The 24,709-nt window shown below is 45.8% G+C and overlaps 1 protein-coding gene across 1 annotated transcript in view; it reads right to left on the bottom strand.

Moving 5' to 3' along the window:
- Positions 1-356: 356 nt before the first annotated feature.
- LOC119406057 (DNA-directed primase/polymerase protein) overlaps positions 357-24,709 on the bottom strand; it is a 58,879-nt gene continuing 34,526 nt past the window's right edge. The window contains exon 4 of the mRNA XM_037672902.2: positions 357-2,013. Coding sequence (XP_037528830.1) covers positions 443-1,771 — 1,329 coding nt within the window. The 5' untranslated portion in view covers positions 1,772-2,013 and the 3' untranslated portion in view covers positions 357-442. The remainder of the gene's footprint in view (positions 2,014-24,709) is intronic.

Here is a 24,709-nt window from a genome sequence, read left to right as displayed (position 1 = left end):
TGGTTTTTAGAAGGGCATGCGGTTTTCTTGTCATACAGTATCTTGGTGTCGAAAATAAAAGCTGAACTGAAATTAACAGTCTTTTGCTTTTACCGGCACGACACTGCCATCACTTCAAGTATTCGGTTCTGCCAATATTTGTAGAAAAGGCTATGCAAATACAAAAGCTGTTTGACACATTCCTATGCACTTTCTAAAGAAAGCACTCTTAGATATAGATACAGCGTAATGGTTAGTTTTCTATTACGTTACAATATACTATGTTCTTAAAAAATGGTGGGCACTTGAATTAATAAATAGGCATGAAAAGCTTCTAGGCAGTCTTTGAAAGGCAATGAATGTTAACACTGGCTAACTTCCTAGTCACATATTCCATCTAGAATGTCTTAAAAAAACTGTGGTAAAGATATAAAATAAAATTATAATAGTGAAGAACATTCATTTATAGCAGCATTTCATCGGGGATCTGCTTGAGCCAAAAGGATGGCAGGCACTCGGGTGGGATGGGACGAACGACAGAGCGAAACGACACCGCTCGACAGTCAGGATCGTAACACTTTTGGTAAAAGCTGCCTACATTCACGTCAACCACATACATGATACCATTGCTGCGGTGCTCGCGGCCAATATTCTCACAAAACCGGTAGCCTAGCACGTCGTACACCAATGTGTCAGTGTCCACAAAGTGCGACACCTGTCGGATAGTCCCACGTGGACCAATGAGGCCCCGAATAAACTCGTCTATATCTGGATATGGTGAGCTCATTGACTTGACACTCTCTTTCCTTTCAGCCACAAATGCTGGCAAGCCATTATTAAGCTTGGCTGCACCACAGTCTGCAGACAGTTGCAGCAGATGTCCACCAGTCTGCTGATGAGGCCACGTGATAAGACTGTCCAGGAAGATTTCCTTGTCTTCTGGGCATCTCCCCAAGGAGCGGACATAGCAGTCACTCTTAGAAAGCACCAAAGGTGTGTTCTTGTTGAGTTTTGTGCACTGAAAGAGACGGAAGTTGCGATTGCGTGTGTAGACCGCCTCGTCGCAGAAGAGCACTTCCTTGCCGCTTTTATTGAGCACCAAGGGGCTTGTCCGAGAAGCCCTGGAAGCAGCCAAGGCAGACTTTACTGCCGTTGTCACAGGACCTTTCATTTTCTGACACACGAGGTGAACAAAAGCACCTGCCTCACGATTGTTCCGAAACATGCGCATTCTCTGAAAAATCAGATGGCAGCTGAACTTCTTCGCAGTGCTGGAATCGAGCCAAAGGACGTCTTCTCGACTGCAGTGGTCCCCGAAGAGATCTTCCCACTCGCGGCACACGACATCGATAAAGTGCTCCACCATGGCAACACCGTCTCTGGCCGGATTAATGTTCCGCTCAAACTCGAGATCAAAGTAGAGCTTGCAGGGTGCATCCTCCGCAATCACTTCGTACATGCAGCGATTGGAAGGCTTGCGCATCTGCAGCACCTTCCAAAGGTCAAGTGGGTGGGTCACAATGTAAGCACGCTTCCCGGCATCGCTCTCTGGAATCTCATAGGAGAAGACCCGGACGTCGTTGTCTAGGGTGTGAGCGATTGTCAGAGCTTCAGCTTGTGTGTACAATAACTTCCAGACACGAGTCCGCCCTAGGAGGCTTCTGCGCAAGTTCACTCTGGCAGGATCCCTGGACAACCTTCTTGACTGCTGTTCCACTTTCTCCACAAGAGGGCTTCGCTTGTGATTCTCACCATAGAAGGAAGTCTTTGTAGAGCACTTGAGGGCACACATTGCTGTAAACTACACAGCCTTCAAGTATGTGCGCACCGCGCATTGACCTAGTATCACTCCCACTCCGTGACTAGCAGTCAGCAGTTGCGGGCACCACAGCAATCCCGATTCAGAACTTTAGTTTTTTGCTTGTTTTCTCACTCTGAGCCTAGATGAATCACCAGTAGTCACTGATACCATCAAACAACCAAGATCTTTCTCTTCATAGAATGCCCAACTTGCACCAGCATGTCCAGTAGATGCTGCACAAAAAAACAAAAAAAAAAAACACAGAATAACATGCATATGAAGCCAACGGAAGAAATGGTTATCATTTCTGCTTGTAAAACTAATCATGGACAAAGATTTTCTTCGTGAAGCATCATGCTGTCATATTTTTGTGACAGTAAAGGTGATAGTAATTATAGAGGAAATTATACAAAAGCTGACGATGAATTACAGCTTGTCAAAAACATAATTATCATGGATTTAACCAGCCAAATATAACATTTTTAAAGATAGATTGGCAATGTATCTGCTACAGGGGCCCTGCAACAGTTCTTGAACACTGCCAGAAAATGCTGCCGACTGGTAGTCGAGGCTCCTGCGAACATGTGAGCCAAACATTATAGCACAGCATGTGGCATGGAACTTGCAATTAAATTTCAAAGTAAGCTAGAAATCACTCGCTCTTCTCTCGACAAATGGTGCCATAAGTTCAACTTGGCTTATGACATCAATTTGACTTACGGCCATTGGCTGATTTGGGCATGAAGAGCTGCATAGTTTCCACAGCCATTTGGCGCTATGTAGTGCTAGAATCGCACCAACGCACTCGTGATAGCATTGAAATGGAGCCGAACGTTCACAGAAAAAAAATAAAAGAAAGTGCGCAAGGTCACAATGCACTGCACGCTTATGTACGGGTGTAGCTTCTTGCCCCATTATCCCCTTATGTAGCAGTCAGTGTGGTTGCTGGGACCAAAGAAGGGGAAAAGCACTTAAAGCAAGCAATGAATCCCTGTAATTTTGCTCGTACTTCACAGAATCTAAAAACTTTTGCGGCAGTCAATTCGTGAGGCAATAAACTCTGAGAGTGAGGTTATCCGGTGATTACTTGAAAAACTGTTGCAAGGCCCCTTTTGTGTTATGTTTTCTTTTCATATTCACCAGGGGTCTCGGACTCACTTCAGCTAGTGGGTAGCAGTCACGGAATTCAGTCCCACAAGGGCCGGGACAGTGAACAAGGTAGGAAAGGGGGAACAAGGGGGGGGGGATGTAGATTGTACGAAATATCAGGTAACGTTGCCGTTAGACTGAAGACATTCCCCATATCTCATATACGGGTCATTTCAGAAGGGGATTGAGCACCAGAGTTCCAACGAGATATCGATAGAGTTCCAACGACATATCGATACTGATCTCTAAATTGAACACAATCGGGACGCCAATTCTGAAACACAGAACTGTTGTTTCACGGTCATGTATCAACACATGGTACAGTCAAACCTCGATATATCGAACACGGACATATCGAATTATTGCCTATATCGAACGGTTCCTATATCACGTGGGAAATCGCATGCATTTTTAATTTTTTATTTCGAACGAAGTTTGACGTATAATGGATATATCGAACTCGGCCACCCCAAACCGCCCGCGCTCCGTTGACAGGCGGCGAGCTTTCCCGCAACTCTCGAAAATAGCGGTAGCGCGGTGGGCGTTTACGACTGCTGCACACATCGATGGCGCCGAGTGCGCCACTTGAACGTAGCGGCATACGCACGCCGCAGCCTTGCTGGCCTTGCAGCAACGACGCACTGCACTTGTTGCACCAGCTCCTCCTTGATAGTATCGCCAGGCATCCGTCGCATCGGTCGTTGTTGTGCTCGTGTGTTAGGCCTGCCGCGCGTTGTGGTGTGTGTAGCGATGGCTGCAGACGCGAAGAAACGGACGACCCTGACTTTTGCAGCAAAACTGGAAGCAATCCAGGCTGAAGGCGTGGGATTCGGACCTGGTGCGTCAGGGACGGAAGGTATGCCTTATCGTAGATAACTGCACGGCACACCACACCGATGCCCAACTGAGCAACATCGAAGTGGTATTTCTGCCGCCCAACACCACTTCGAAGCTCCAACCGTTGGACCAGGGCATTATCCGCACATTTAAGTCTATCTACAAGCGTCGGCTGACCGACATTTTGCTTGTAAGACTCCGGATGGGCCAAGATCTGAAGATCGATCTTTTGGGCGCCATCCAAATGCTCAAGGCGTCGTGGGAAAACGTCAAGCAGTCGACGATAGCCAACTGCTTTCGGCATGCGGGCTTCGGTGGACGCACTGACGAAGCATCAGTGGAAGAATCCGAGGAAGCTGAGTTGGCATGCGCAGATGAAGAAAGCGAGCTCGCCGAAACGTGGAGCAAGCTGGAGAGCTTTGTTGGTGCGGAGCCGCAAAGCATGTGCATCGAAGACTTCGTTGGAGGTGACGACAGCACTGGTACAACGGCGGAGCTAACGGATGTAGAAATCGTCGCCGAAGCTACCGCTGAGCAGCCGAATGAAGACGCTGCCGAGGTGGATCCCGCAAGCGCTGATGTTGCCCGCTCCCGACATCAGCTGAGGTCGTAGCCGCTTTGGCCCTTGCGCGCCGCCACTGCAGCGCGATTGAAGGCACCGACCTTTCACTTGTGGATCGCCTGGACTATGTTGAGGACGCAGTCGTCAAACACGCCATTGCCAACAAAAAGCAGGCTACTCTTTTTCAGTATTTTAAGCCAACACAATAAATACTTTGTTTGAATCTTCAAGTGAGTATTTACTGCACCACGATTGGTTCGTTGGTTGTTTTCCACAAGTTTTTTACGTGATTTTTTTATATCGAATTCTGGATATATCGAACTATTTCGCGATCGCCGTGCCGTTCGATATATCGAGGTTCGACTTAATTGCAGGGGACGCCTCACTAAAAAAAAATGCGTTAGGCCAGTCATACTAGCGTAGCTCATGAACACGCTTATTCAGAACATTAAAAAAATATGGGACGAAGACCGGCCTGTGTGGACCGGGCCGCCAGCAAGAGGGGCCCACGGGCTACGTGTTTGAGACTCCTGATATGAACCCTTCCTAAGAAAAAAAAGAAATTCATGACCAATTTATTTATGCAAATAATTTCTTTTACCACTGAAACCACATTGTCACGTGGTTGTGACGGTGAGATAAGCAGAAATCCAGCAGGTAAGGATGAAATACTTCATTGGGGGAACTTCTGGCCAAAGAGAAAAGTGACACACTCAGTGCAATGACAGCCATAAAAAAACTGATTGGCGGTGAAATCTGTCAGCTTTTATACATGCATCACAGTACATTCTACCGTTATCACTGATGCTTGCGTACAATCTAGAAGGTATACAAAGCAAAAGCGTCAGGAATGCAATGTTTCTAGAACAGTTGGCGTCATTCATGAAGCAGCACGCAAGATGAAGCGCGTCGAGCAATAAAGCGCATCACAAGAAAGCGAAAAAGGCTGTCCCCATGAAATAAAAGATAGCATGTACGTGTGTCAGTATCATTTGCAACGTACCTCATGGTGCTGCACTGGTTCCAATAGGGTACTTACATGAAAGGGACACTAAAGGCAAATGTTAAGTCGAAGTTTATTGCTGAAATAACGCTCCAGAAACCTGTTAGTGCTTGTTTTGTGCCAAAGAAATGCTCATTTTGAAAGAAAATCACATTCTAGTGGTCTGCACAGCGTTAGCACACTTCAAATCATCTGCCTGAAAAGGCCTCCTGACGTAGTGTTTGCCTGGGCCAACGTTGCCCGTCTTTACTGCCTGGCAGCCGACGCTGCGCTTCCTGCTCTGAAGGGCACATTACAAGCCTTGCCCAAATTGCGGTTGACCTCGTAATCCTCTGCACGAAAGTGCAGCGAGCACATACGCAAATTTCTTGGTTGTTTAGCACACTGTCACAGAGGCATGGCACTCAGCCACTTTGGTGTAGGGGTTTATTTGCGGCACCCATTGGAAAGTCATGTCAGTTTTTTTGCTGCAACTGCTCTTGCTCAAGCGGTGCACCCCATTCAGGCATACGCAGTAATGCTACCAAGGACTTCTGATTTGGAGCAATTTTTGGAGCAGCAAAATTTCCGTTTTGGAGCACTTTGGAGCAGCAAAATTTTCATCTTGGAGCACTTTGGAGCATATAATTTTGCATCTGGGAGCACTCTGGAGCAGCGAATTTGACATCCTGGAGTGCACTAAAGAAGCATATTGCAATAACATTCAAGCACCGGAATATTACTATGGGGCTCTTATGAAATATAGCAATATTTCGATTCATTGCAAATCTCATGGAAAAAATCATGTCAGGAGAACTCCATACTTCACTCGCTAATGAAAAAATAAGGGCTCATGCAGTTGAGTGTTCTGAATTAACCTCTTCGGCGATTATTTTCGACACTAGCAAATAAACAGAATACCAGATCAATAAAATTGCACTTTATGAAATAACACTCTAAATAAATCTATGTGGTTATCAGCAGACATTGTAGATAAACGCCGTGATGTACAGCAGTGCCTCAATGCCAAAGAGCCACACTATCTCTAATGCATTCCCCTAAGAAAACTCCAAGGCAAAAGCCAGGTTCTTTTTCTTCTCGATCGACGGGTTGATCCTCCCCCTCCTTCTCTGCAAGCTATCTGCACCTCACCTGGTTTTGCGCTAGCTCCATGATCGGCGCACCGATTACGGAAGCAGTGTAAAGCGACGATGTCGTGATGGCGTCATCACGTGACATCACGATATATGACGCCAAGATGATGTGACAAGTTTTGACGATCTATGACGTGATGATGAAGCCATCACATGATTATTTTTTGCATCAATCGATTGACGCCGCCGACGGTCAATTTTCGTGTTTGATAAAGCATCTGATGCTTTCGCATTAATATTGCGTATTGAACGTTAACAACCTGGCCTTACATACCAAACTGTCTCCACCATGTCACCTCCTCGCCATGCGCGAAACAGCTTCGCTTATCATCCACTTCACAGAGTGAAATGGCTCAACTTTTTTTAAATGTTTATTGTGATAACAATTATATTGACGCTCTCCGCGGATTTTTGCCGTCGCCATTGCCGTAATTTTCTGTATAAAGACCAAATTAATAACATCACCACGCGCATTCTAGCCGCGGGTAAAAGCTCGCGAGCGCTGGCGACGAACGCGGCTGAAGCGGAGATTAAGCTAGCCGGCCGTCTGTCTCCGTCGCACGGACAGCGCATGAGATAACAGCTTCCCGCGTGCGGGCCTGCCGTCCATTGCTCATCAAACAGAGAGGAAACGCCCCGCCCGTCTTTCGTAAGGAGCATGAAAGGACGCCAGGGGAGCGGGGGGGGGGGGGCGAGGGGACCGCATCGTTTGAAGGGCGCCGTCGCTTGCGCGCGCGCCATCTCGAGGCATCAGGAGACGGCTCGTAAACTTGCTGTGCTCTCAACGCTTCGTGTTTAGAGAACTCGGAGCAAGAAAACGCTTCGGTTCCTGGAGCGGCCATATTCCCTTAAACCAGTGTTTTGTTGAGTTACGCGAGATCGAATCCAAAAGAGTTAGCTACTAGCCTTACTTCGTTTAACAATGCAATTTGTTGGTATCGCATTCATTGCTTCGCCCTTAAGCGAAACTGAGTTTTTTTACCCGTCAGCTATTGACCCCCGAAAGCGAGGGGCGGACGTGTAACATGGGGTAGCCGCTTCACTGTGGGCCGTCAGCGACGGGCCCGCTACTGACAGCTGCGTATTTGGGGTTGCTCCGACTAGGATATATGCTTTTATTAATGTGATGACATTTTTAAAAAGCAAGCGAAAAATTCAAATGGGAACCCTAGCACGTGAGCTCGAAAGGGCAGGGCCTTTTAGGGGGTATTTACCGCAGAGTGATAAACTCGGATGTGCTGGTATAAGCAATTACGAAAAAGCTCTTCCGAATGAAGATCCATGGTTAAAGTATATCTGAGGAAAAGTGTGAACGCGTTTCCACCGTTCGCGTGCTCTTCCATAAACGCGAAGCAAGGAAAATTTGATATTGTTCCATATATATACTGCTAGCGATCCCAGATTTCATTCCGCGATGCCCGGAAACAGAAGTGACAGACATTTTGGCAGCACACATGTAGTTATTACTGAACATTGCTTTCCTTACGTGCCGTGCAACGCTTGAAACAAGCTATCAGCACCGTTTCTAGAACAGACGACGTCCGCCGATGAATCGCCGTCGCACTTTCTCGCTACCGAGAAGCCTAGACGTCACGAGCCTCTGCGGAGAGCGCGTTTTGCTGTCGAGCCGACTTGCAGAACAGACGCTGTGTCGGCACCGTGCATGGCATCGTGGCTTATTCGGGACGCACGCGCGAGCGCTATTTATTCAGCGGAATAATTCTTGGTCCATGGTTGCGACTTTGGCAGCCCCAAGATCAAGGTGCACATGTTCTGACGCGCCGGCCGTGCGATTGCCGGTGATAGACGCCCCCAAACCCGAGACTTTGGCGCACTTTGGCGCAATTTTCGTCGATATTATCAGGATGGCGCAGCAAATACAATTTGGCGCACTTTGGCGCAGTTGGCGCAGGAGTGGAATCACTGCATACGGCCACATAACAGGGACATGACATTTTGTCGAACTTTGCGTTTGAGCGACTTTCATGAGTGTGCAAAGCACACAACAGTACGCGATAACGAAACTACCACTGAGACGTGACCGTGCGAGCAGAGAGGAGCCCGGCGAAAACGTAACTTTCAAACCACCCGCACCTTTCTCCTTGGTAATGCCAAGCTCTGTTTTCCACGAATGAAACAGAAACACAGAAACGGCATTTTTATTACGTCTTGTAACGAACGGAATGTTACTTTTTTTATTACAAGTAGTTTCAGTACTACTGATTAATTCAGTGATGCTACTGGCTTAGGCCACTTTGGAGCAGCTTTTGGAGCAGGCAAAATTGCGTTTTGGAGCAGCAAAACTAGCTTTTGGAGCAGGTGCTCTGCCTTCAACAATTCATTTTGAGCCGAAGAATTCTTAAAAAAGTAATAAAGATCGACCACAGCAGCATCGACATCCGAGCCAACAGCACTCAAGCCGCGGGCAAATGAGTTGTGCACTTTGTGCAAGCAGCACTCTCCTACATCTATGATGTCAGGGTATGCTTCCTGCATCTTTTTTCTGAAGCTTTTCATTGCATTAGGGCCATCCGTAGAAAAGCAAATTACATTTTTCTGCAGCAGGTCCATCATTGCTCTCCGCACTTCACTAGCCAAAATTTCCGAAGTCGCAGAGCCCAGCCGGAAAGACTGTAGGTGTTCCACAACTCGCTGCATTTTGTTGGAGAAAGAACTACAACATCAAGTTGTTGGCACCTCTGTTCAGGAAGAGGGGTCTCGTCAATGCTAACAGATAAAACCACATCCGGCTTGTGCAGCTCGTCAAGCACAAGTTTCTTGAAATACGGCCCGAGGCCATCACTAACTATGTAGGATGCCTTGAACCTCTTACACTGCAAACCGTTTCACACCCTTATAGGTGTATTTGCGATAAAACACCTATCGTACACCCTTTTTTTCTGTCAATATTATCCGAAAGGGTGTAATGTCTTCTTTGCACACCCTTCGCACACCCTTTTTTCATTTTTGGGTGTACAATGGGTGTATGTTCTGTTAAACACCCATGGGTGTTCTTTGGATTTTACACCTATGGGTCAATTCACGCAGTGAATTGACCCGTAGGTGTAAACAGGTATCGTTGTACTGCTGAATTCAATTAACTGGGACATTGAACACCACGGGCAACGCCTCCTGAAACCACGGGTCACCACCCTGTTCGACAGAGCGTCTTGGCACAGGATACTGTTTCACGAGGCACCTGAGTGTGAAGCTACCTGCTCGTGAATCAGTAATGGTTCACCTTGGTCTGCTAAGCTTGCCACTCAATTTTCATTCTTTTAGTTGTGCATCACAAGTCTGCTGTAATTGCAAAGACGCATGTATTTCGCCTACTTTATTAGGCAAGTGGTAGTGAAAATAAAATATAGCATTGTCGTGCCGAGGTTCTGAATGCAGTGAGTCAACTGATGTTACTTATTTTGAGCTCACATATATTTAAGCCTTTACATCCAGATTTATTTTTGAGAAATCATTTCCAAAATAATTTCATTTATTGCTTGATTGGATTGACACGTTCAATGAATGCCCGAAATACATTCGGAATAATATATGTATTTGTTTATCATTCATAAGCATTTGTTCAGTTTAGAGACAGTTGGCTTCACTGCACTGTGATCATCGCAAACACCTCTCCTAACGCTTAATCTATAGCATATATATACAGTGAAATCTCGTTGATACGATTCTGCATAATACGTTTTTCAGCCTAATACGTTTTCGTTTTTGTTCCCTGCCAACATCCCTTGAAAATAATGCATTTTTCATGCGTTTAATACCATCACATTTTTGCCAAAACTGGATAATACGACCGCGAAAGTGTATCTTGACCGATATATCGAGAAATCCTGCGTTTATTCTTCGCTATGACAGCTCGCACCGCGTTCCAACAAGCCACGATCTGCGCGTAGCAGAGCCGCTGAGACCACAGCAGCACCAGTTTAGCGGCGAAAAGATCGCTGCTAGGCGATCTTTTCTTTGAGATTATACATTACATATATATTGCCGCTTTGTGAGGGCCTCCCCTCCAGTGAAGGGAGACTTGTAGTCAAGCAGCCCTTACTGTGTCGTCGCAATGCTTACTGCGATTCGAATACACTGTATAAAGCATAACAAAACATAACACTGCCGCAGAAAGAAAGCTGCGCCCACGCGACCCAACAACGGCCGGGGCGCCACCTCCTCTGCCGGCGCAGCCGCCGCGCGTGCGCAGCGCGCGGAACAGCTCCACGTGACCTAAGCAACGCGCTCAGACACGCCGCCGGACTCCATCGTTTTCTGCGTGTGTTGTGCATCGCCTCCCGATCGGTCGAGTTTTGCAATCGGTGTGTTTCGGTTGTTTGAAGTGTGCGTGCGCTGTGTGCTCGTCCTTTACCTTCTGCCAGTGCTGCTTATTACGAAGATGCACTATACTCAAAGGGAGACCTGCAGCTTCATATCGTGGAGCACTCGAACTGAAACGGTATGTACCACTATCACGTTGCTACGGCCAGCGCTTTGTTAACTCCGAGAGCGCGATCTAATGCCGTTAACTAAGCTTTTCTTAACTGGTTGACGATCGGTGAGCATTTGTTAACGTAGCGAGCATATGTGAGTGTATTGTTTCATCGGGATGAAGGCAAAGTTGTGTGACATTAGGCGCGGGCAAGCTTTGCTTTGTTTGGTGTTGAAAGCAGTGTGCGCATGCGCGGCTGTGATTCGGTGGGGAATTTGAACGCAGTTGTGGCGGTGCCCTCCTGTCGGCGGTGGTGTTGGAAGGGGGCCCCGCTCTCGATGAACCACTATTTTGATTTAAGAATAGTTGGGTTGTGACGGCGCCTGTTACCTCTAAGCGTCAAGCGTGTCTAAGGCGCGTATGCTTCGGCCTGTTGGTAATTCAAGTGCATTTTTTTCGCACAAGAAAAAAAAAAAAACAGGACAGAAAACAACGACGTGGTGTCCGCGTCGTTCTTTTCCGTCCGTGTTCGTTTTGTGCGCTAAAACTACCGTGATGCTCGGGTTGATGCGTGTGGGTCATTTTAAACGCAGCATGTTGCTTCGTTTTAGGTACGCCGCGCGAAGCTCGCCTAAGTGCAAATACATTCCGTTTCGTTAAATTCGTACCGACGTTTTAATTCATCCGTAACATAGGTTTCCTGATAATGCCGGCACCCGTGCACGGGGAGCCGTTCGTTAAACTTGACTTGTGTTCGAATGAATTTTTCATGTCTGTGTGTGGCCGAATCGCCTTAACTACCTGAACTGTGCAAGCGCTAGCTCGAGCATCAGTGTGCACTTAGACGTGCGCAGGGTTCCCCATCATGGGGGAGGGAAGTAGGAAGGTTAATTGCTGCCCCCCTCCCCCCCCGCCTTACTACAAAGTCAAAGTATGGGGGCAGACTTTGCGCCCCCCCCCCTCTGTCTGAATTGACTAGGGGGTGCGCCCTCCCCCTTCGTGCGTACGCCTGAGTGCCCGCGTTCGAGCACAATTTATTTTATTCTATTTGTTTCCATTATGTCTAGCTTTCATTATTTTGTTGTGGTTATTAAGAGTTATATGCGCCTCGCCTCGCTTTGGCGTTGTAACTTCGCTAAATACTTTTACGTGTACAAACATTAAAAAACGCAGTTTGCACGACCACCTCCAATGATATTATTTGGTAAAAGACAAGCCTAATGATTTATAAGAGATTTTAAATTCTCCAATCATCTTCAAGGCTGCAAGTTGCAGCCTTGAAGAGAAGTCCTTGTGCAGAGTTTGTTTTATATGCTTTTTATCGCTGTGCAGGAATCCTTCATGCCACTAAAGAATGCTCCTTTTTCTTTAAAAATGCGGATGATATTTGTCAAATAGTACTTTCTCTTTCCCAAACAAGCTAATTGCACGTAGAAAAGCTGTTAATTCTCTCCAGTTCCATATGGGCCATGTTATGAGCTTCATTTTTGGATGGTACTATCGTGAACAATATGAGCTCGAACACGCGAGCGCGTGGCGAACAGCCTTGAACCTTACGTCGGCTGATTCGCAGCGGCTAGAGTCGCTGTATATGCTACCTTTAGGTAGCAGAGTTGCGCATAGGTCCGGCTAGCAACCAACGCTATGCGGTGAAGTCGCACTCCGTTTGTGCACGCGACATGCCTACCGTGTCGGCGATTAACATGTCTCGAGTGTCGAAGATCGGCGATAAACATTGGCTGTCGATGAATAGTGTTAATTCATTTCGCTGCAGCGGCGGCGTCGAGAAATACAAAAATTGGCCCGAGCGCCAGCTTCTCCGCAATGCGTGGTTGCTAGCGGCGTTTGGAAGACAGATGCGCAACTCTGCTACCTACAGGTAGCATATACAGTAACTCTAGCAGCGGCGGCTGTCAGAAACAAAGCGGAAAGGGCGCCGCGCTTCCACTAGCTGTTGACCCTCCCGCTTCAATATTGTTGATGCGAAACGGCATCTTAGAGAGTGTCAGTGGCCGCTAGCGGCGATATGAATTCCCATCAACGCGAACAGCCACATCAGACTAGGTTGCTGCTGAGATATCGGCTGTGACGTAGCCTGCCACGATGCGCAGGCCATGCTTGCGCATCGGTATCTCGGTGGTGTCGGCTGAGGATTTTGCTGCGCCTCATTTATTTATTTTGTTATCATTGCTAGCGGTCATTGGCACGCAATCAGCCGACATCTCGCAGCAACGCTAGCGAGGCGGGAGTACCAACAGTCAGCGGAACAGCGCCCCCCCCCTCTCCCCTCCAGTTTCGGCAGCGCCATCCACGTATCACCCTATCTCAGTTTTAAGGCTATTTTCCACGTGCTCTCATGTTCGAGCTCATATTACTCACGATAGTACACGGTACAGAAACTGTTGGTTACTGAAACAAATAATTGAAGTTTGCGTAGCGCTTTCCAGACAATGATCTTTTTATTTTTTATCATGCAGGGAGCGAGCGTTCCAATAACACCTTGCATTGTGTACGATGGCCCCGATATTCCCTATGCAAGCAAGCTTTTCCTCCATGTGGACAAAGAACTGCTCTTCAGTGGGTCCAATGCCGAAGAATGAGTAGCTGCACTCATGGCAGCACATTGGCTGTTAAATATCAACTGCCATCACAAGGCGTTCAACGTTCTCGTCGCTGTTGAATGGCTCTTTCTTGGCCAGTGGGTAATGACTCCGAGGACACAAGTAGTAAAGCTCCTGAACATTTTCAAGAAAGCCAAGAAAATAGGCCTTAGCTTCTGCTTAAAGTATGTCGCCACCTGTGATTAACTCGAGCTTAAGCCATAAAGTTATATTTTCATATGGTAACGAGTAGTTATTTGTTTTACATTATACAGAAACGAATACTATGGCGGTACTAGTATTTCATTTCAATTTCTTGCTCATTTTCTTGTGACATTTTAATACAAGCCATATTGTCTCTGCCGATTTCAACATGTTCTCACAGGTCATTCCACTTTGTGGGTTATTGGCTTAGTTTTTATATTCAAGGGAGTTTGTGACTTTTTTGCAGTAGTTTTAATAATGAGATCTTTTGCTATTGAAACGTTTGCTTAACAAAACTGCCAGTACTTGTCAGTGAAATCATTGCATCGAATATTGTTTTAAAATTTATTTTTGAGCTATATGACAAGCTTTAAGTTTTGTCAATATTTTTAAAGGAAATAAATACTCGTTTTATTCAATTACCAATGATTCTGTTGTCTTTGCTTGGAAAGGGATAATCTTTAAATTTCTCTGAACATGCCTGTGTAAAATTTGATTGAACTGTTGTTATGTAGGTAATGCTTCTGCAGGGCTGTCGTGGTCATAACGTCTCTATTCCCATGCATTTCCTGCATATTACCGCATTCAGCATGCGCTGTAACGTGCACGTCATGGCCCGATTGCTCACTTTTTTGTGTTGGAGCCACAATCCATTGCTTTTGAGAAAGTGGGAAAGATTTCATAATTCCAGCAATTTGCACAGTTTTCTACTTCACTCAGGCACGTAGCCAGGATTTTTTTTCCGGGGGGGGGAGGGCCCAAGGCCTAATAGTTCGAAAGAAAGTATTTCCATGCCAAAAATAAAACAAAAGTTGCCCGGGAATATAGAAGGCCGGATGAATTTCGGGGGGGGGGGGGGGGGGGGCGGGCCCCCCCCTTGCCTACGTGCCTGACTTCACTCATGTACTTTCCCAGAAAAGAGATATGGAGGCCTGCTGTGGCAAACGACATTCTGAGTCCTTAAAATGTTGCGTGAGTTGTCACGGAGCATTGATACCCTGCTCGTGTATCAGCTATAGCTGTGTGATGACAGTGTTTACCCTACTAAGAAAGTCGACAACAGGCACAATGGTGTGGGCACTGCTGGAATTTTGAAACTTTATCAATCCACTTTCTCATCAAGGAATTGCACATTTCTGAACTATCTCTTTAACTGGAGAACGACCAGACCGTACCTTTTGTGTACCTGTTGATTTCAAACACATACACTGATGTTATGCAGCCCATTTAAGACGATGGCACCTTATTTTATCAACTGCATAAGTGCAGGTATAAGAAGTGGCACCAATATTTCCCTTCTTGGGAAGGGCAACTACAGCGGGAAAATTCATTCTGGGGTGCGCCCAAAGGGACCAGGTGTCTGTAGTGCCCCAAGGGGGCTGACAGGGAAGAAGGTTCATTTGTGCTTCTCCCTGTAACTGCTACCTTTTCGAGGGCGGTTTCATCTATTACACCCCACTCGCACGGGTGTAGCTTGTTCTAAGACCCATACTGCACTATACGCCTGTGTTACAATGAAGCATGTTAAATTGAATTCCTCATTATGAAGTGGAAATAATGCCCTTGCTTCATATTTTGACACAAACGCCTTGGTCATTTGTGCTCCTTGTTTGGCGGCATACGCGATGCCGCTCCGCACACTCGAGAAAGGTAATTGAATACCGTAGAATTTGTCTCGGATGTACGAGCTTTGTGTTTATAAAAGCTTGACTTTATTTTGTTCTATTGGATAATTGTGTGAACATCTTGCAATATGTGTCAACACATTTTAAGTAATGACTTTGTATTCAGTCACGATTGCACTGTATATGTAAGGGCCATATATGCCGTGCTTCATATCCACCATAAAATCAGTGCTGCTGCCAGGATTTTCCCTCTGTGGCAGGAGCCACTATAATAGGTCATGCGCCCTTGAAAGGACTGGCTAAAGGGTAAGCTTTCTAGCGTTTCAATGGGAGCCAACTGGGAGGGGGGAACCACTCGAATTATGGAAATTTTTGCCTGGATGTTTGGGTGTAATTGTGCATAAACACCCTAACGCCCTTTTTCTCGTTTGGGTGTAATGTGCTTTTACACCCTACACCCTTTTTTTCATTTGGGTGTAATATGCTTTTACACCCAACCACACCCATTGGGTGAAAGTTTGAAATTACACCCATTGTATAGGTGTAATCCTGCTTGGTACACCTATTTTTTGGGGTGTAGGGGTGTGAGTTATAGACACCAAGTTACACCCATACGGGTGTAAAGTGGTTTACAGTGTACAACTAAACTGCTTCGCTGTTTCGGAATCTCCAAATAACTTGGGAAACAAGGCAGTTGCTGTGTCGGCCCACGAGTATGGGATGCCCTTGAGAGTCATGCCAAGCACAAACAGTTTCTGCGTTTGTGACGCGGTCACGCTGCAAAATGTTCCATGGAATGCCGAATCCCAAAGTCGGCTGGATCGTTTTCGGCCGCTGCAGCCCAGCCGAAGCGTCTCAATGACGACTGGTAGCATCAATGTGCCGTTTCATGGCTGCATGTCGCTTGACTGCTGCTACGCCATGGTGCCTACAGGTGATGCTTTGATTACAAAAAAAAAACACAAAACGCAGTTCCTTCGTCCGCTTGACAACACCATATTGATACAGTATAACCTCATTACAACAGACCTTCATAGTGAAGAGGATTTTGGTCAGTTGTAAAGGGGGTATGTAAAATCCAAGTACTGTTACAAGACTTTCATGTAAACACTGAATGGGTCTGTTATAAGCGGAGAGAATTACGAGTCACAAACATGGTCTTATTTTTAACGGCGGACCAGAAAAAATGCGATTTTTGGAAAATCGCATTTTCAGTTTCTGTAGCCCATTTCTATCTGATTCCAAAATATCTTCAATGAAAACTACGTAGAAGTGCTATAAAAAATTTTGTTTTGCGTCTGCCGACTTGGCGAAAATTGCGGAAATATATATAAAAAAAGCGTTTTTCAAAATTTAGCTCGGCAACGGCGCAACTGGGCGCCACCATTTTGGGCTCGTCGTAAAAATCATTTCTCCGCGTTCAAGTTCTCCGTTTCAGCTGGCTCCTCCATTCAGTAACAAGCGTACGAAAAACACGTTTTCGCTGCTTCGGCGGTATTACCGCAGAAGCAGCCAAAACGTGTTAATGCTCACTTCGGGATCGTCGTCTGCTGCTTGTGCGTCGCGAGGTCGCGGCTGTCGAAAATTGCGCTACTTAGTGACGCGTTCGCACTCGTTCTGTGTTTACGGGTCGACGATAATTTGGAACGCTTTAGTTGGGCAGCTGCAAGCGGAAGCTCAATCATCAGATTACGATAGCGCGCCGCACTCGTCGCGAACATCGCAGACGTGCAACTAATAGCGTTGACTCGTTGGACCTGCTGTTCGAGGTTCTTCTTATCAGCACTTCGAAGCTTATGACGAAGACCACCGCGGGACAACTCCTTGTACTCGCAATCGAGCATCACGTACTTTGAAACATCGGGCACCGCGGCCACGCACATCGCAACCGAGCTTTCTACTAGATGTCGTGGTTAGGCCTAACTCCGTTCACGGTGCCGATGTACGAGCCAAATCCAAACTTTGCGGGCAAGAACATCGCGCTAGCGGACATGCGAAAGCGAAGAAGCCGTAATGTCCTTCGTCTCAAGCAACGAATCGCATTGCCCGCTGGCTCCTCAGAACCGCGGATGGGCATTTTGCACATCGGCAGCGGACCCCCCGGCCAAGCTCGCCGCGCAGCGACCGCGCGGAGAAGCGGTGGCAGCGGCTCGCAATTTCGCGTGTCAGCGTCCCAAACGCAACACCAAGCACGCTGCGTGCCGTTTTTTTTTTTTTTTTTTTTTGTCGCTACAGCTAGGCATAGCTGATCATTGACAGACCGGGGTTCGGCGGCCTTCGTTCTCAAATCGGTATGTCGATATCCGCGGTGCGCTGCTCCCGTCCCGAAAGTATGCTAAGCGATGTTTGAAGTCGGAAGTTAATGACCGTGGTAGATAAGTCCGCTCTAAAGGAGTCCTGACCACCTTGCTGGCCTGAAATTTTAGTCAATATATCCGAATGTCCGTTGTACCAGAATCCCTTGTAAACGAAGCTCAATCAATGCATCTAATACGGAGGTCGGCATAACGCCGCAAATTGGTATGTAATATCCGAATGTCTGTTGTAAACAGATCCGTTGTAACGAGGTTATACTGTATTAAATGCGAAGCATTTCTTAGCGAACTTCTGCGACTTTGAGCGTATCTATCTATCTATCTATCTATCTATCTATCTATCTATCTATCTATCTATCTATCTATCTATCCATCCATCCATCCATCCATCCATCCATCCATCCATCCATCCATCTATCTATCTATCTATCTATCTATCTATCTATCTATCTAGCCACCTACGACTTCGTGCTCTCCTGGTCGCTTGGTTCATCGAATGTGCACCAAAATTGGTATAGCGTAACATGACTGTACGGCGAACATAAATGACAAGTCATAACATGAAAATCATGACACGCATGTCATGTACAGCATGATTTACATGCTACGCTCATCGTGCGCTGGCGGCCGTTTCGCTAGTTTGATATACACCAAAATTGGTATCTTGCTACGTGACTGTGTGACGAACATAAATAACACGAGTTAACATGAAAATCATGACACGCATGTCATGTACAGCATGACTTACGTGCCACGCTCATGGTACGCTGGCGGCCGTTTCGCTTGCTTGATCTACCCCGAAATTGGTATTGCGCGACGTGACTGTGTGACGAACATAAAAACACGAGTTAACATGACAATCATGACACGCATGTCATGTACATACAGCATGACTTACGTGCCACGCTCATGGGGCGCTGGCGGCGGTTTCGCTAGCTTGATCTACCCCGAAATTGGTATCTTGTGACGCGACTGTGTAACGAACACAAATAACACGAGTTAACATGACAATCATGACACGCATGTCATGTGCAGCATGACTTACGTGCCACGCTCATGGGGCGCTGGCGGCAGTTTCGCTAGCTTGATCTACCCCGAAATTGGTATTGCGCGACGTGACTGTGTAACGAACATAAATAACACGAGTTAACATGGAGATCATGACACGCATGTCATGTACGGCATGACTTACGTGCCACACTCATGGGGCGCTGGCGGCGGTTTCGCTAGATTTATATACACCAAAATTGGTATCTTGTGACGTGACTGTGTAACGAACATAAATAACACGAGTTAACATGAAAATCATGACACGCATGTCATGTACAGCATGACTTACGTGCCACGCTCATGGGGCGCTGGCGGCCATTTCTCTAGCTTGAGCGACACTGAAGTTGGTATTGCGCGACGTTACTGCGTGACGAACGTAAATAATAGGAGTTAACATGAAAACCATGACACGCATTTTCCTCAATGACATACAAGACGATGTATGCAGCTCTTTGCTGGCTGCTTCGCATTACGTCGATTCCCACAATGCGTGGGATCTGCCGGCTTTTTTTTGTCTCCATTTTCATCACTCTCATGGAGAACGTCCGCGCACAGCGCGATGTCGCTCTCAATGGGGGAACCTCATGTAGTTAGTTTCATTTCTGAAAGTCAGAGTACACCCCTTTGGCGCAGGCTTGGCGCAGAATCGCCAAATTTTGAGGAAATGTAGCAGGTTGTAGCAGCCAGGGCACTTTGGCGCAGTCTGGCGCAATTGGCGCAGCGGTAGCATCACTGTTAATTGTACTTGGGACTCTTGATGTCATTGGGCTCATTCCGAAGTGTCCCACTGGTGGTGCATATCGTGTCCAACATTTACCTTAATTTCTCGATTGCTGTGGATAATGCTGACGTTTTAGGCGTTCTCGAAACATTCACATTTCACTCCGACATTAATTGTTATTTGCCTTCAGTGTCCCTTTAAATGAATGGCCTGGCACGTCACATTTGATCTGTCATCTGTTTCCAAATGGAGGCATCACTTATTCTCTTTTTATCGCATGCAAAATTCTGTACCTCGATTCAGTACCGCCTTAAAGTAGTAAACTGACACAAAATTTGAAGGCAAGATAACTTGTGAGATTTGTGTAGGCACACATAGATCTACAAAATATCAACGGCTAATATAGCTAACTAACAACATATTCAAAATCAATTTTAAAAAGTGTGCCGTGCAACTGCTAGCAAAACGGAGCACCTTGCAACATTGACATCAACTTGGTTTGAGTGTAAACCTATATATTGCGAGCTTGCACTGGTTGCCGTGCTCTTTGCGCCCATTCTCTCCCATAGTTGTCATGTGCACACAACGCAGCACGTGGCAAGCCATGATAAGTGGGTCATTAGATATATACTGAGAAAATTTTGTGTCAGTACTCTATTAAGGGCCCTAATAAGCCTTTATTAAGGGCTCTATTAAGGGCTATTAAGGGCTCTATTAACAAGCAGGTTTCTGAGAGAGGTAAACTATCATTATAGTATGTGATTTATAGAAACAAAACAAACACTACTCAACCGAAATAGGCAACAATTGTTCTGTTACAACAGCAGACAAGAATGGTACAATGCATAATTACACAACTCTAAGGTATGAAATTTACTCTTCATTCATGGCACCTGGAAAAAGAATGTATGCGTACACCAGTGATGAGAATGAACCAGAGTGCTTTGTAGCAGCAAAAATAATTATCTATAGCAGCTGCCCAGCTGCACTCAGTTTAGTAGTGTGCTCCTGAAATAAGGAAAATAAGATAATGGCTATTCCTTACTTTTACTACAGGTGCAGCACAAATTTAAATATTGACTAGAATAAATAAATGCTGGCTTGGCATTACATTGAGCTCTGCTGGAACGAAGAGAAGTGTGCTAGAAAGCTGCTTGACAAGTGGCAGACAACCACACTCCAGAACAACACAATACAAACATGAAACAAATTAATAGAATCTGCACAGGTGACTGGACATGGAAACGTGGATTTCAGTCAGCAGCAGAAAAGTTACAGTGCAAGGTACTTAGTTGTCAGAAAAAAATAACAGACACAGCATGATATATAGCTTCAATAAAATAAAATTCTCAATATAAAGAAGTTCTTAAAGAGACCCTGAAACAGTCTTTGAAATTTTAATAATAATAATAATATCTGGGGTTTAACGTCCCAAAACCACGATATAATTATGAGAGACGCCGTAGGGGAGGGCTCCGGAAATTTCGACCACCTGGGGTTCTTTAACGTGCACCTAAATCTAAGTACACGGGCCTCAAACATTCTCGCCTCCATCGAAAATGCAGCCGCGGCGGCTGGGATTCGATCCCGCGACCTTCGGGTCAGGTCTTTGAAATTTTGTCAGCGTTTAGGATCATCATTCGCACCATAAATTATGCGACACACCTTGTACCAAAGCAGCTACAGACAATTATAGATGACGCTCCTTCTGAGAACCGCCTTTCCTCCTTAAAGGGACACTAAAGGCAAATAACAATTTATGTCACAGTGAAAGATCAATGTTTGAGAACATCTAAAACGTCAATATTATCAACAGCAGTGCTCTACTAATCGACAAATTAAGGTAAATGTACGACACCACATGCGCCACAAGTAGGACATTTTGGAATGATCCCAATGACGTCAAGAGTCCCGAGTACAATTAATCACTAGTAATCAAACCAGCAGCAATAAAAAAAGAACCTTCCGTGCATCAAGAGACATAATAAAATGCTGCTTGTCCATTTTTGTTTGAGTAATGGAAAAAAGAACCGCTTGGTGTTAGCACGGGGAACGACGCGAGTGGTTTAAAAGTTCCGTTTTCGCCGCCGAACTGCGCTTCGCTCACACGGTCGCATCTTAGTGGTAGTTCGGTATCGTGTAGTGTTGCGACGGCTTTCCACGCTCACGAAAGTCGTTGTGATGGAAAGTTCGAAAAAATGCCGCGTGGATGTGATGTTGCAGGATGCACGAATGGCGTATGCCGCTTGAGCTGCAGCAAAGAAACCGATGTGACTTTCCGCTAGGTGTCGCAAAACGAACCCCTACGCTCGAAGTGGCTGAATGCTGTGCCTCTGCGCCAGTGTGCAAAAGAGCCAAAAAATATGCATGTGTGCTCGCTGCACTTTTGTGTGGAGGGTTACGAGATCAACTGCAACTTCAGCAAGGCTTGCAGTGTGCCCTTCTGAGCAGTGCTCAGCTGCTACTAGTGTCAGCGGCCGCGCAGTAGAGGCAGGAAACGTTGGGCAAGGCAATTGCTACGTCAGAAGGTCCATTCAGGCGGGTGATTTAAAGTGCGCTAACGCCGTGTGGGCCACTTAAACGTGATTTTATTTCAAACGAATCATTTCCTTGGCACGAAAGTGGCATCACGAGGTTTCTGGACCGCTATTTCAACAATCAACATCGACTTAATATGTGCCTTTAACTCGCAGAACACATAGCTGTCGCTAGCGACGGCAGTGCACATCACGCATCACGGAGACGAAGTGCCTCACGGAGTGGTTCAGATCTGCCCCGCTAGGTGCCACTACGCTACCAGCCATTGGCATTTCATTCCCCTCTATACCGGCAATCTGCAAACACCAAATATGCGGACAAACAAAATGTATTTGAGAACAATCACCGATAAGCGGGCAATGCGTTTGTGCCTTCAGGGTTGAAGTTACAGCCGCAGACGCATGGATCCTGGCGGTGACTGGATAGCAAGAGCCCAATGCTCACTGCACCGAAGAGCTGAAGCGACTCTGCTCGTCCGTTGCCTTCCACAATGTTGCAGCTTTACAAGTCGCTAATCACTGGATTTGTAGCGCACAACGCAGTTAGGCCAATTTATGGTGTCCGAGAAAAGAAACTTCGATATAAACACTGCCACACCGCTAACGTCACCGCGGAGCGCGTTGTAATACAGGCAGACGACGTTCGCTGTCCACTGGAGGCTGAGTGATGTCGACTGGACATATCCAATCAGAGTGGCTGCTTGTGCTATGTGCAATGAAACAATTCTACGTGAAATAGAAGTGAGAAGTTGAAAACTCGTACGGCTGAGCCGCTGTGATCTATAGTCATTCGCACGTTTAAGGTCTTGTAAACACTTGACGCAGAGAGCTTAAACTGGCCTGCAAATGATCCTTAGGACTTGCTTTACCGGCTCAATGCATTTGTACAAAATTGTCAAAACTATTTCAGGGTCCCTTTAATAACTTCTTATAACTTTATGCCACTAGAATAACATGTATTTTTAAGCTCAATGTAATGAAGCACATTTATGTGCGATTTCAATAAAATGATGCGCAGATGCCACAAACAAAGACTAAGGCAGTAAAGTGAAACGACTGTGGGGCCAAAGTGGCAAAACTGTTAAACTACCGCGCATGTCGTCTCTTTCGAATACATACATCTTTCAAATCAAGTGCTGCATGCCAGAGACTGGCAGCTGGTATTGAATGCAAGGCAGTCTTCCCGAATGCAAGGCAGTCTTCCACACCGTGAAAAACCACCAGACAGCAAAGCTGTAAGCGCGTGAGTGTACGTGATTGGCTAGTGAGATCACGTGGTCCCGTAAATCTGCCACTAGATTTGAAATACGAGCGCTTACATTTCATTGAGTAAAGCGAGATCATATGACCTGTGGGCTCAGGCAATGGCATTTCAGCAAATGCCTGGTGTCATGTTATTTCTAGCAAAATCATGCGACCTGCCAGATCAAGCAATTGCGTTTCAGCAAATGCCTCGCCTGGTGTGATCTGCCACTGGTGCAGCCTAATCCTGTTAAGTGTCCACTCCCTGTAGTCCACATGACCCTCTTATGCGCCCAGGTGCCTTGCTTTGATGTATCACAATTAATGTACCTAATTATTGCAATTAATGAAAGTGCAAATTGCTTTGCCTTGGTTTATTACAATTATTTATCTAATGTCATTAATTAAACTTCAAATTGCTTTCCCAGTATTTTGTCCCAATAGTATTTTATTTATTTGAAGAAAAGGATTAACATCATCATCACTTCATTATATTTGCTTTTTTATTGTCTCCCCTGAACTGCAGGTAAGTAAGCTGATTTTTAATTGGAACACCACGTAGTGTAAATTGGGTCTTAATGTGGATGAAAAAATGAAGATTTTCTCAAGTTTGTGGTTTTTTTCTGTAAAAATTTAGGAACTTCAGTGGTCTGAAAGTATCTTTAATGCAAAATATACCTTTCGTAGAGTCGGTACTTATTACTCAGATATTAATACATAGTGCAACAACGGAAAAAGTGCAAGCATAGAACATTTTAGAAGCATATGTGGCAAAAAAACTGCAGTAACGTTATTGAGTTTCAAACACCTTACACACACACCTTTGCTTATTATGCAAATCAAATCTGGTACTGAAAAGAGAAACAATACTCTCAGAAAAAGTTTCTGACAAACAAAACTCAGATGAAGAGGCTCCCACATGACCAAAAATTTTTTTCTCGCCAAAATATTCTGGTAGTTAACTGTTTTCAATGCAAGAAATCAGCACTATTCTTTTTTTCGAATGCATGTGAGATGGTCACCAAAATGGCTGGGACATCTCGTGTGGAATGACCCAACAGAGTATGCCAACAGATTCACAAGAGTTCAATGAAAACGCAACATAGGGCTGTGGCACGGCACATGCCTAGGGTAACAATGCGAGTGCTGAAGATTGAGGTGGTTGACTTCAGCCGCCCATGGTTGCAAGACTCCCGTAGTTCTGTCAATGACCGCCAAATAAGTTGGAGGCGACATTTTATCTCAATATCTTGGGGAAAATTGACAAACTTACTTGAAACTTTAACACGGCTTTGAAAGAGCCAAGGCTAGACGACGCAGACAGCAATCTCCCATATATGTGGGAGGCAAGCAACAGCATGTGGAAGTGCTGAAACAGCAAAAGCTTAACCGAACCCTCATTAAGAGAATAGAACCACCTGCTAAAATTGGCAGACTGCATGCACCATAGATAAGTCTAGCTAAAATGTGAGACCTTCAATGCAATTTTCTCAGTTGGCAAAATAGCAACACCACGGAG

This window comes from Rhipicephalus sanguineus, chromosome 9 (genome assembly GCF_013339695.2).
Source record: "Rhipicephalus sanguineus isolate Rsan-2018 chromosome 9, BIME_Rsan_1.4, whole genome shotgun sequence".
In the NCBI taxonomy this organism is placed as follows: Eukaryota; Metazoa; Arthropoda; class Arachnida; order Ixodida; family Ixodidae; genus Rhipicephalus; species Rhipicephalus sanguineus.
Note: the sequence above shows the minus strand (reverse complement) of the source record. Positions and strands in the feature narration are given on the sequence as shown.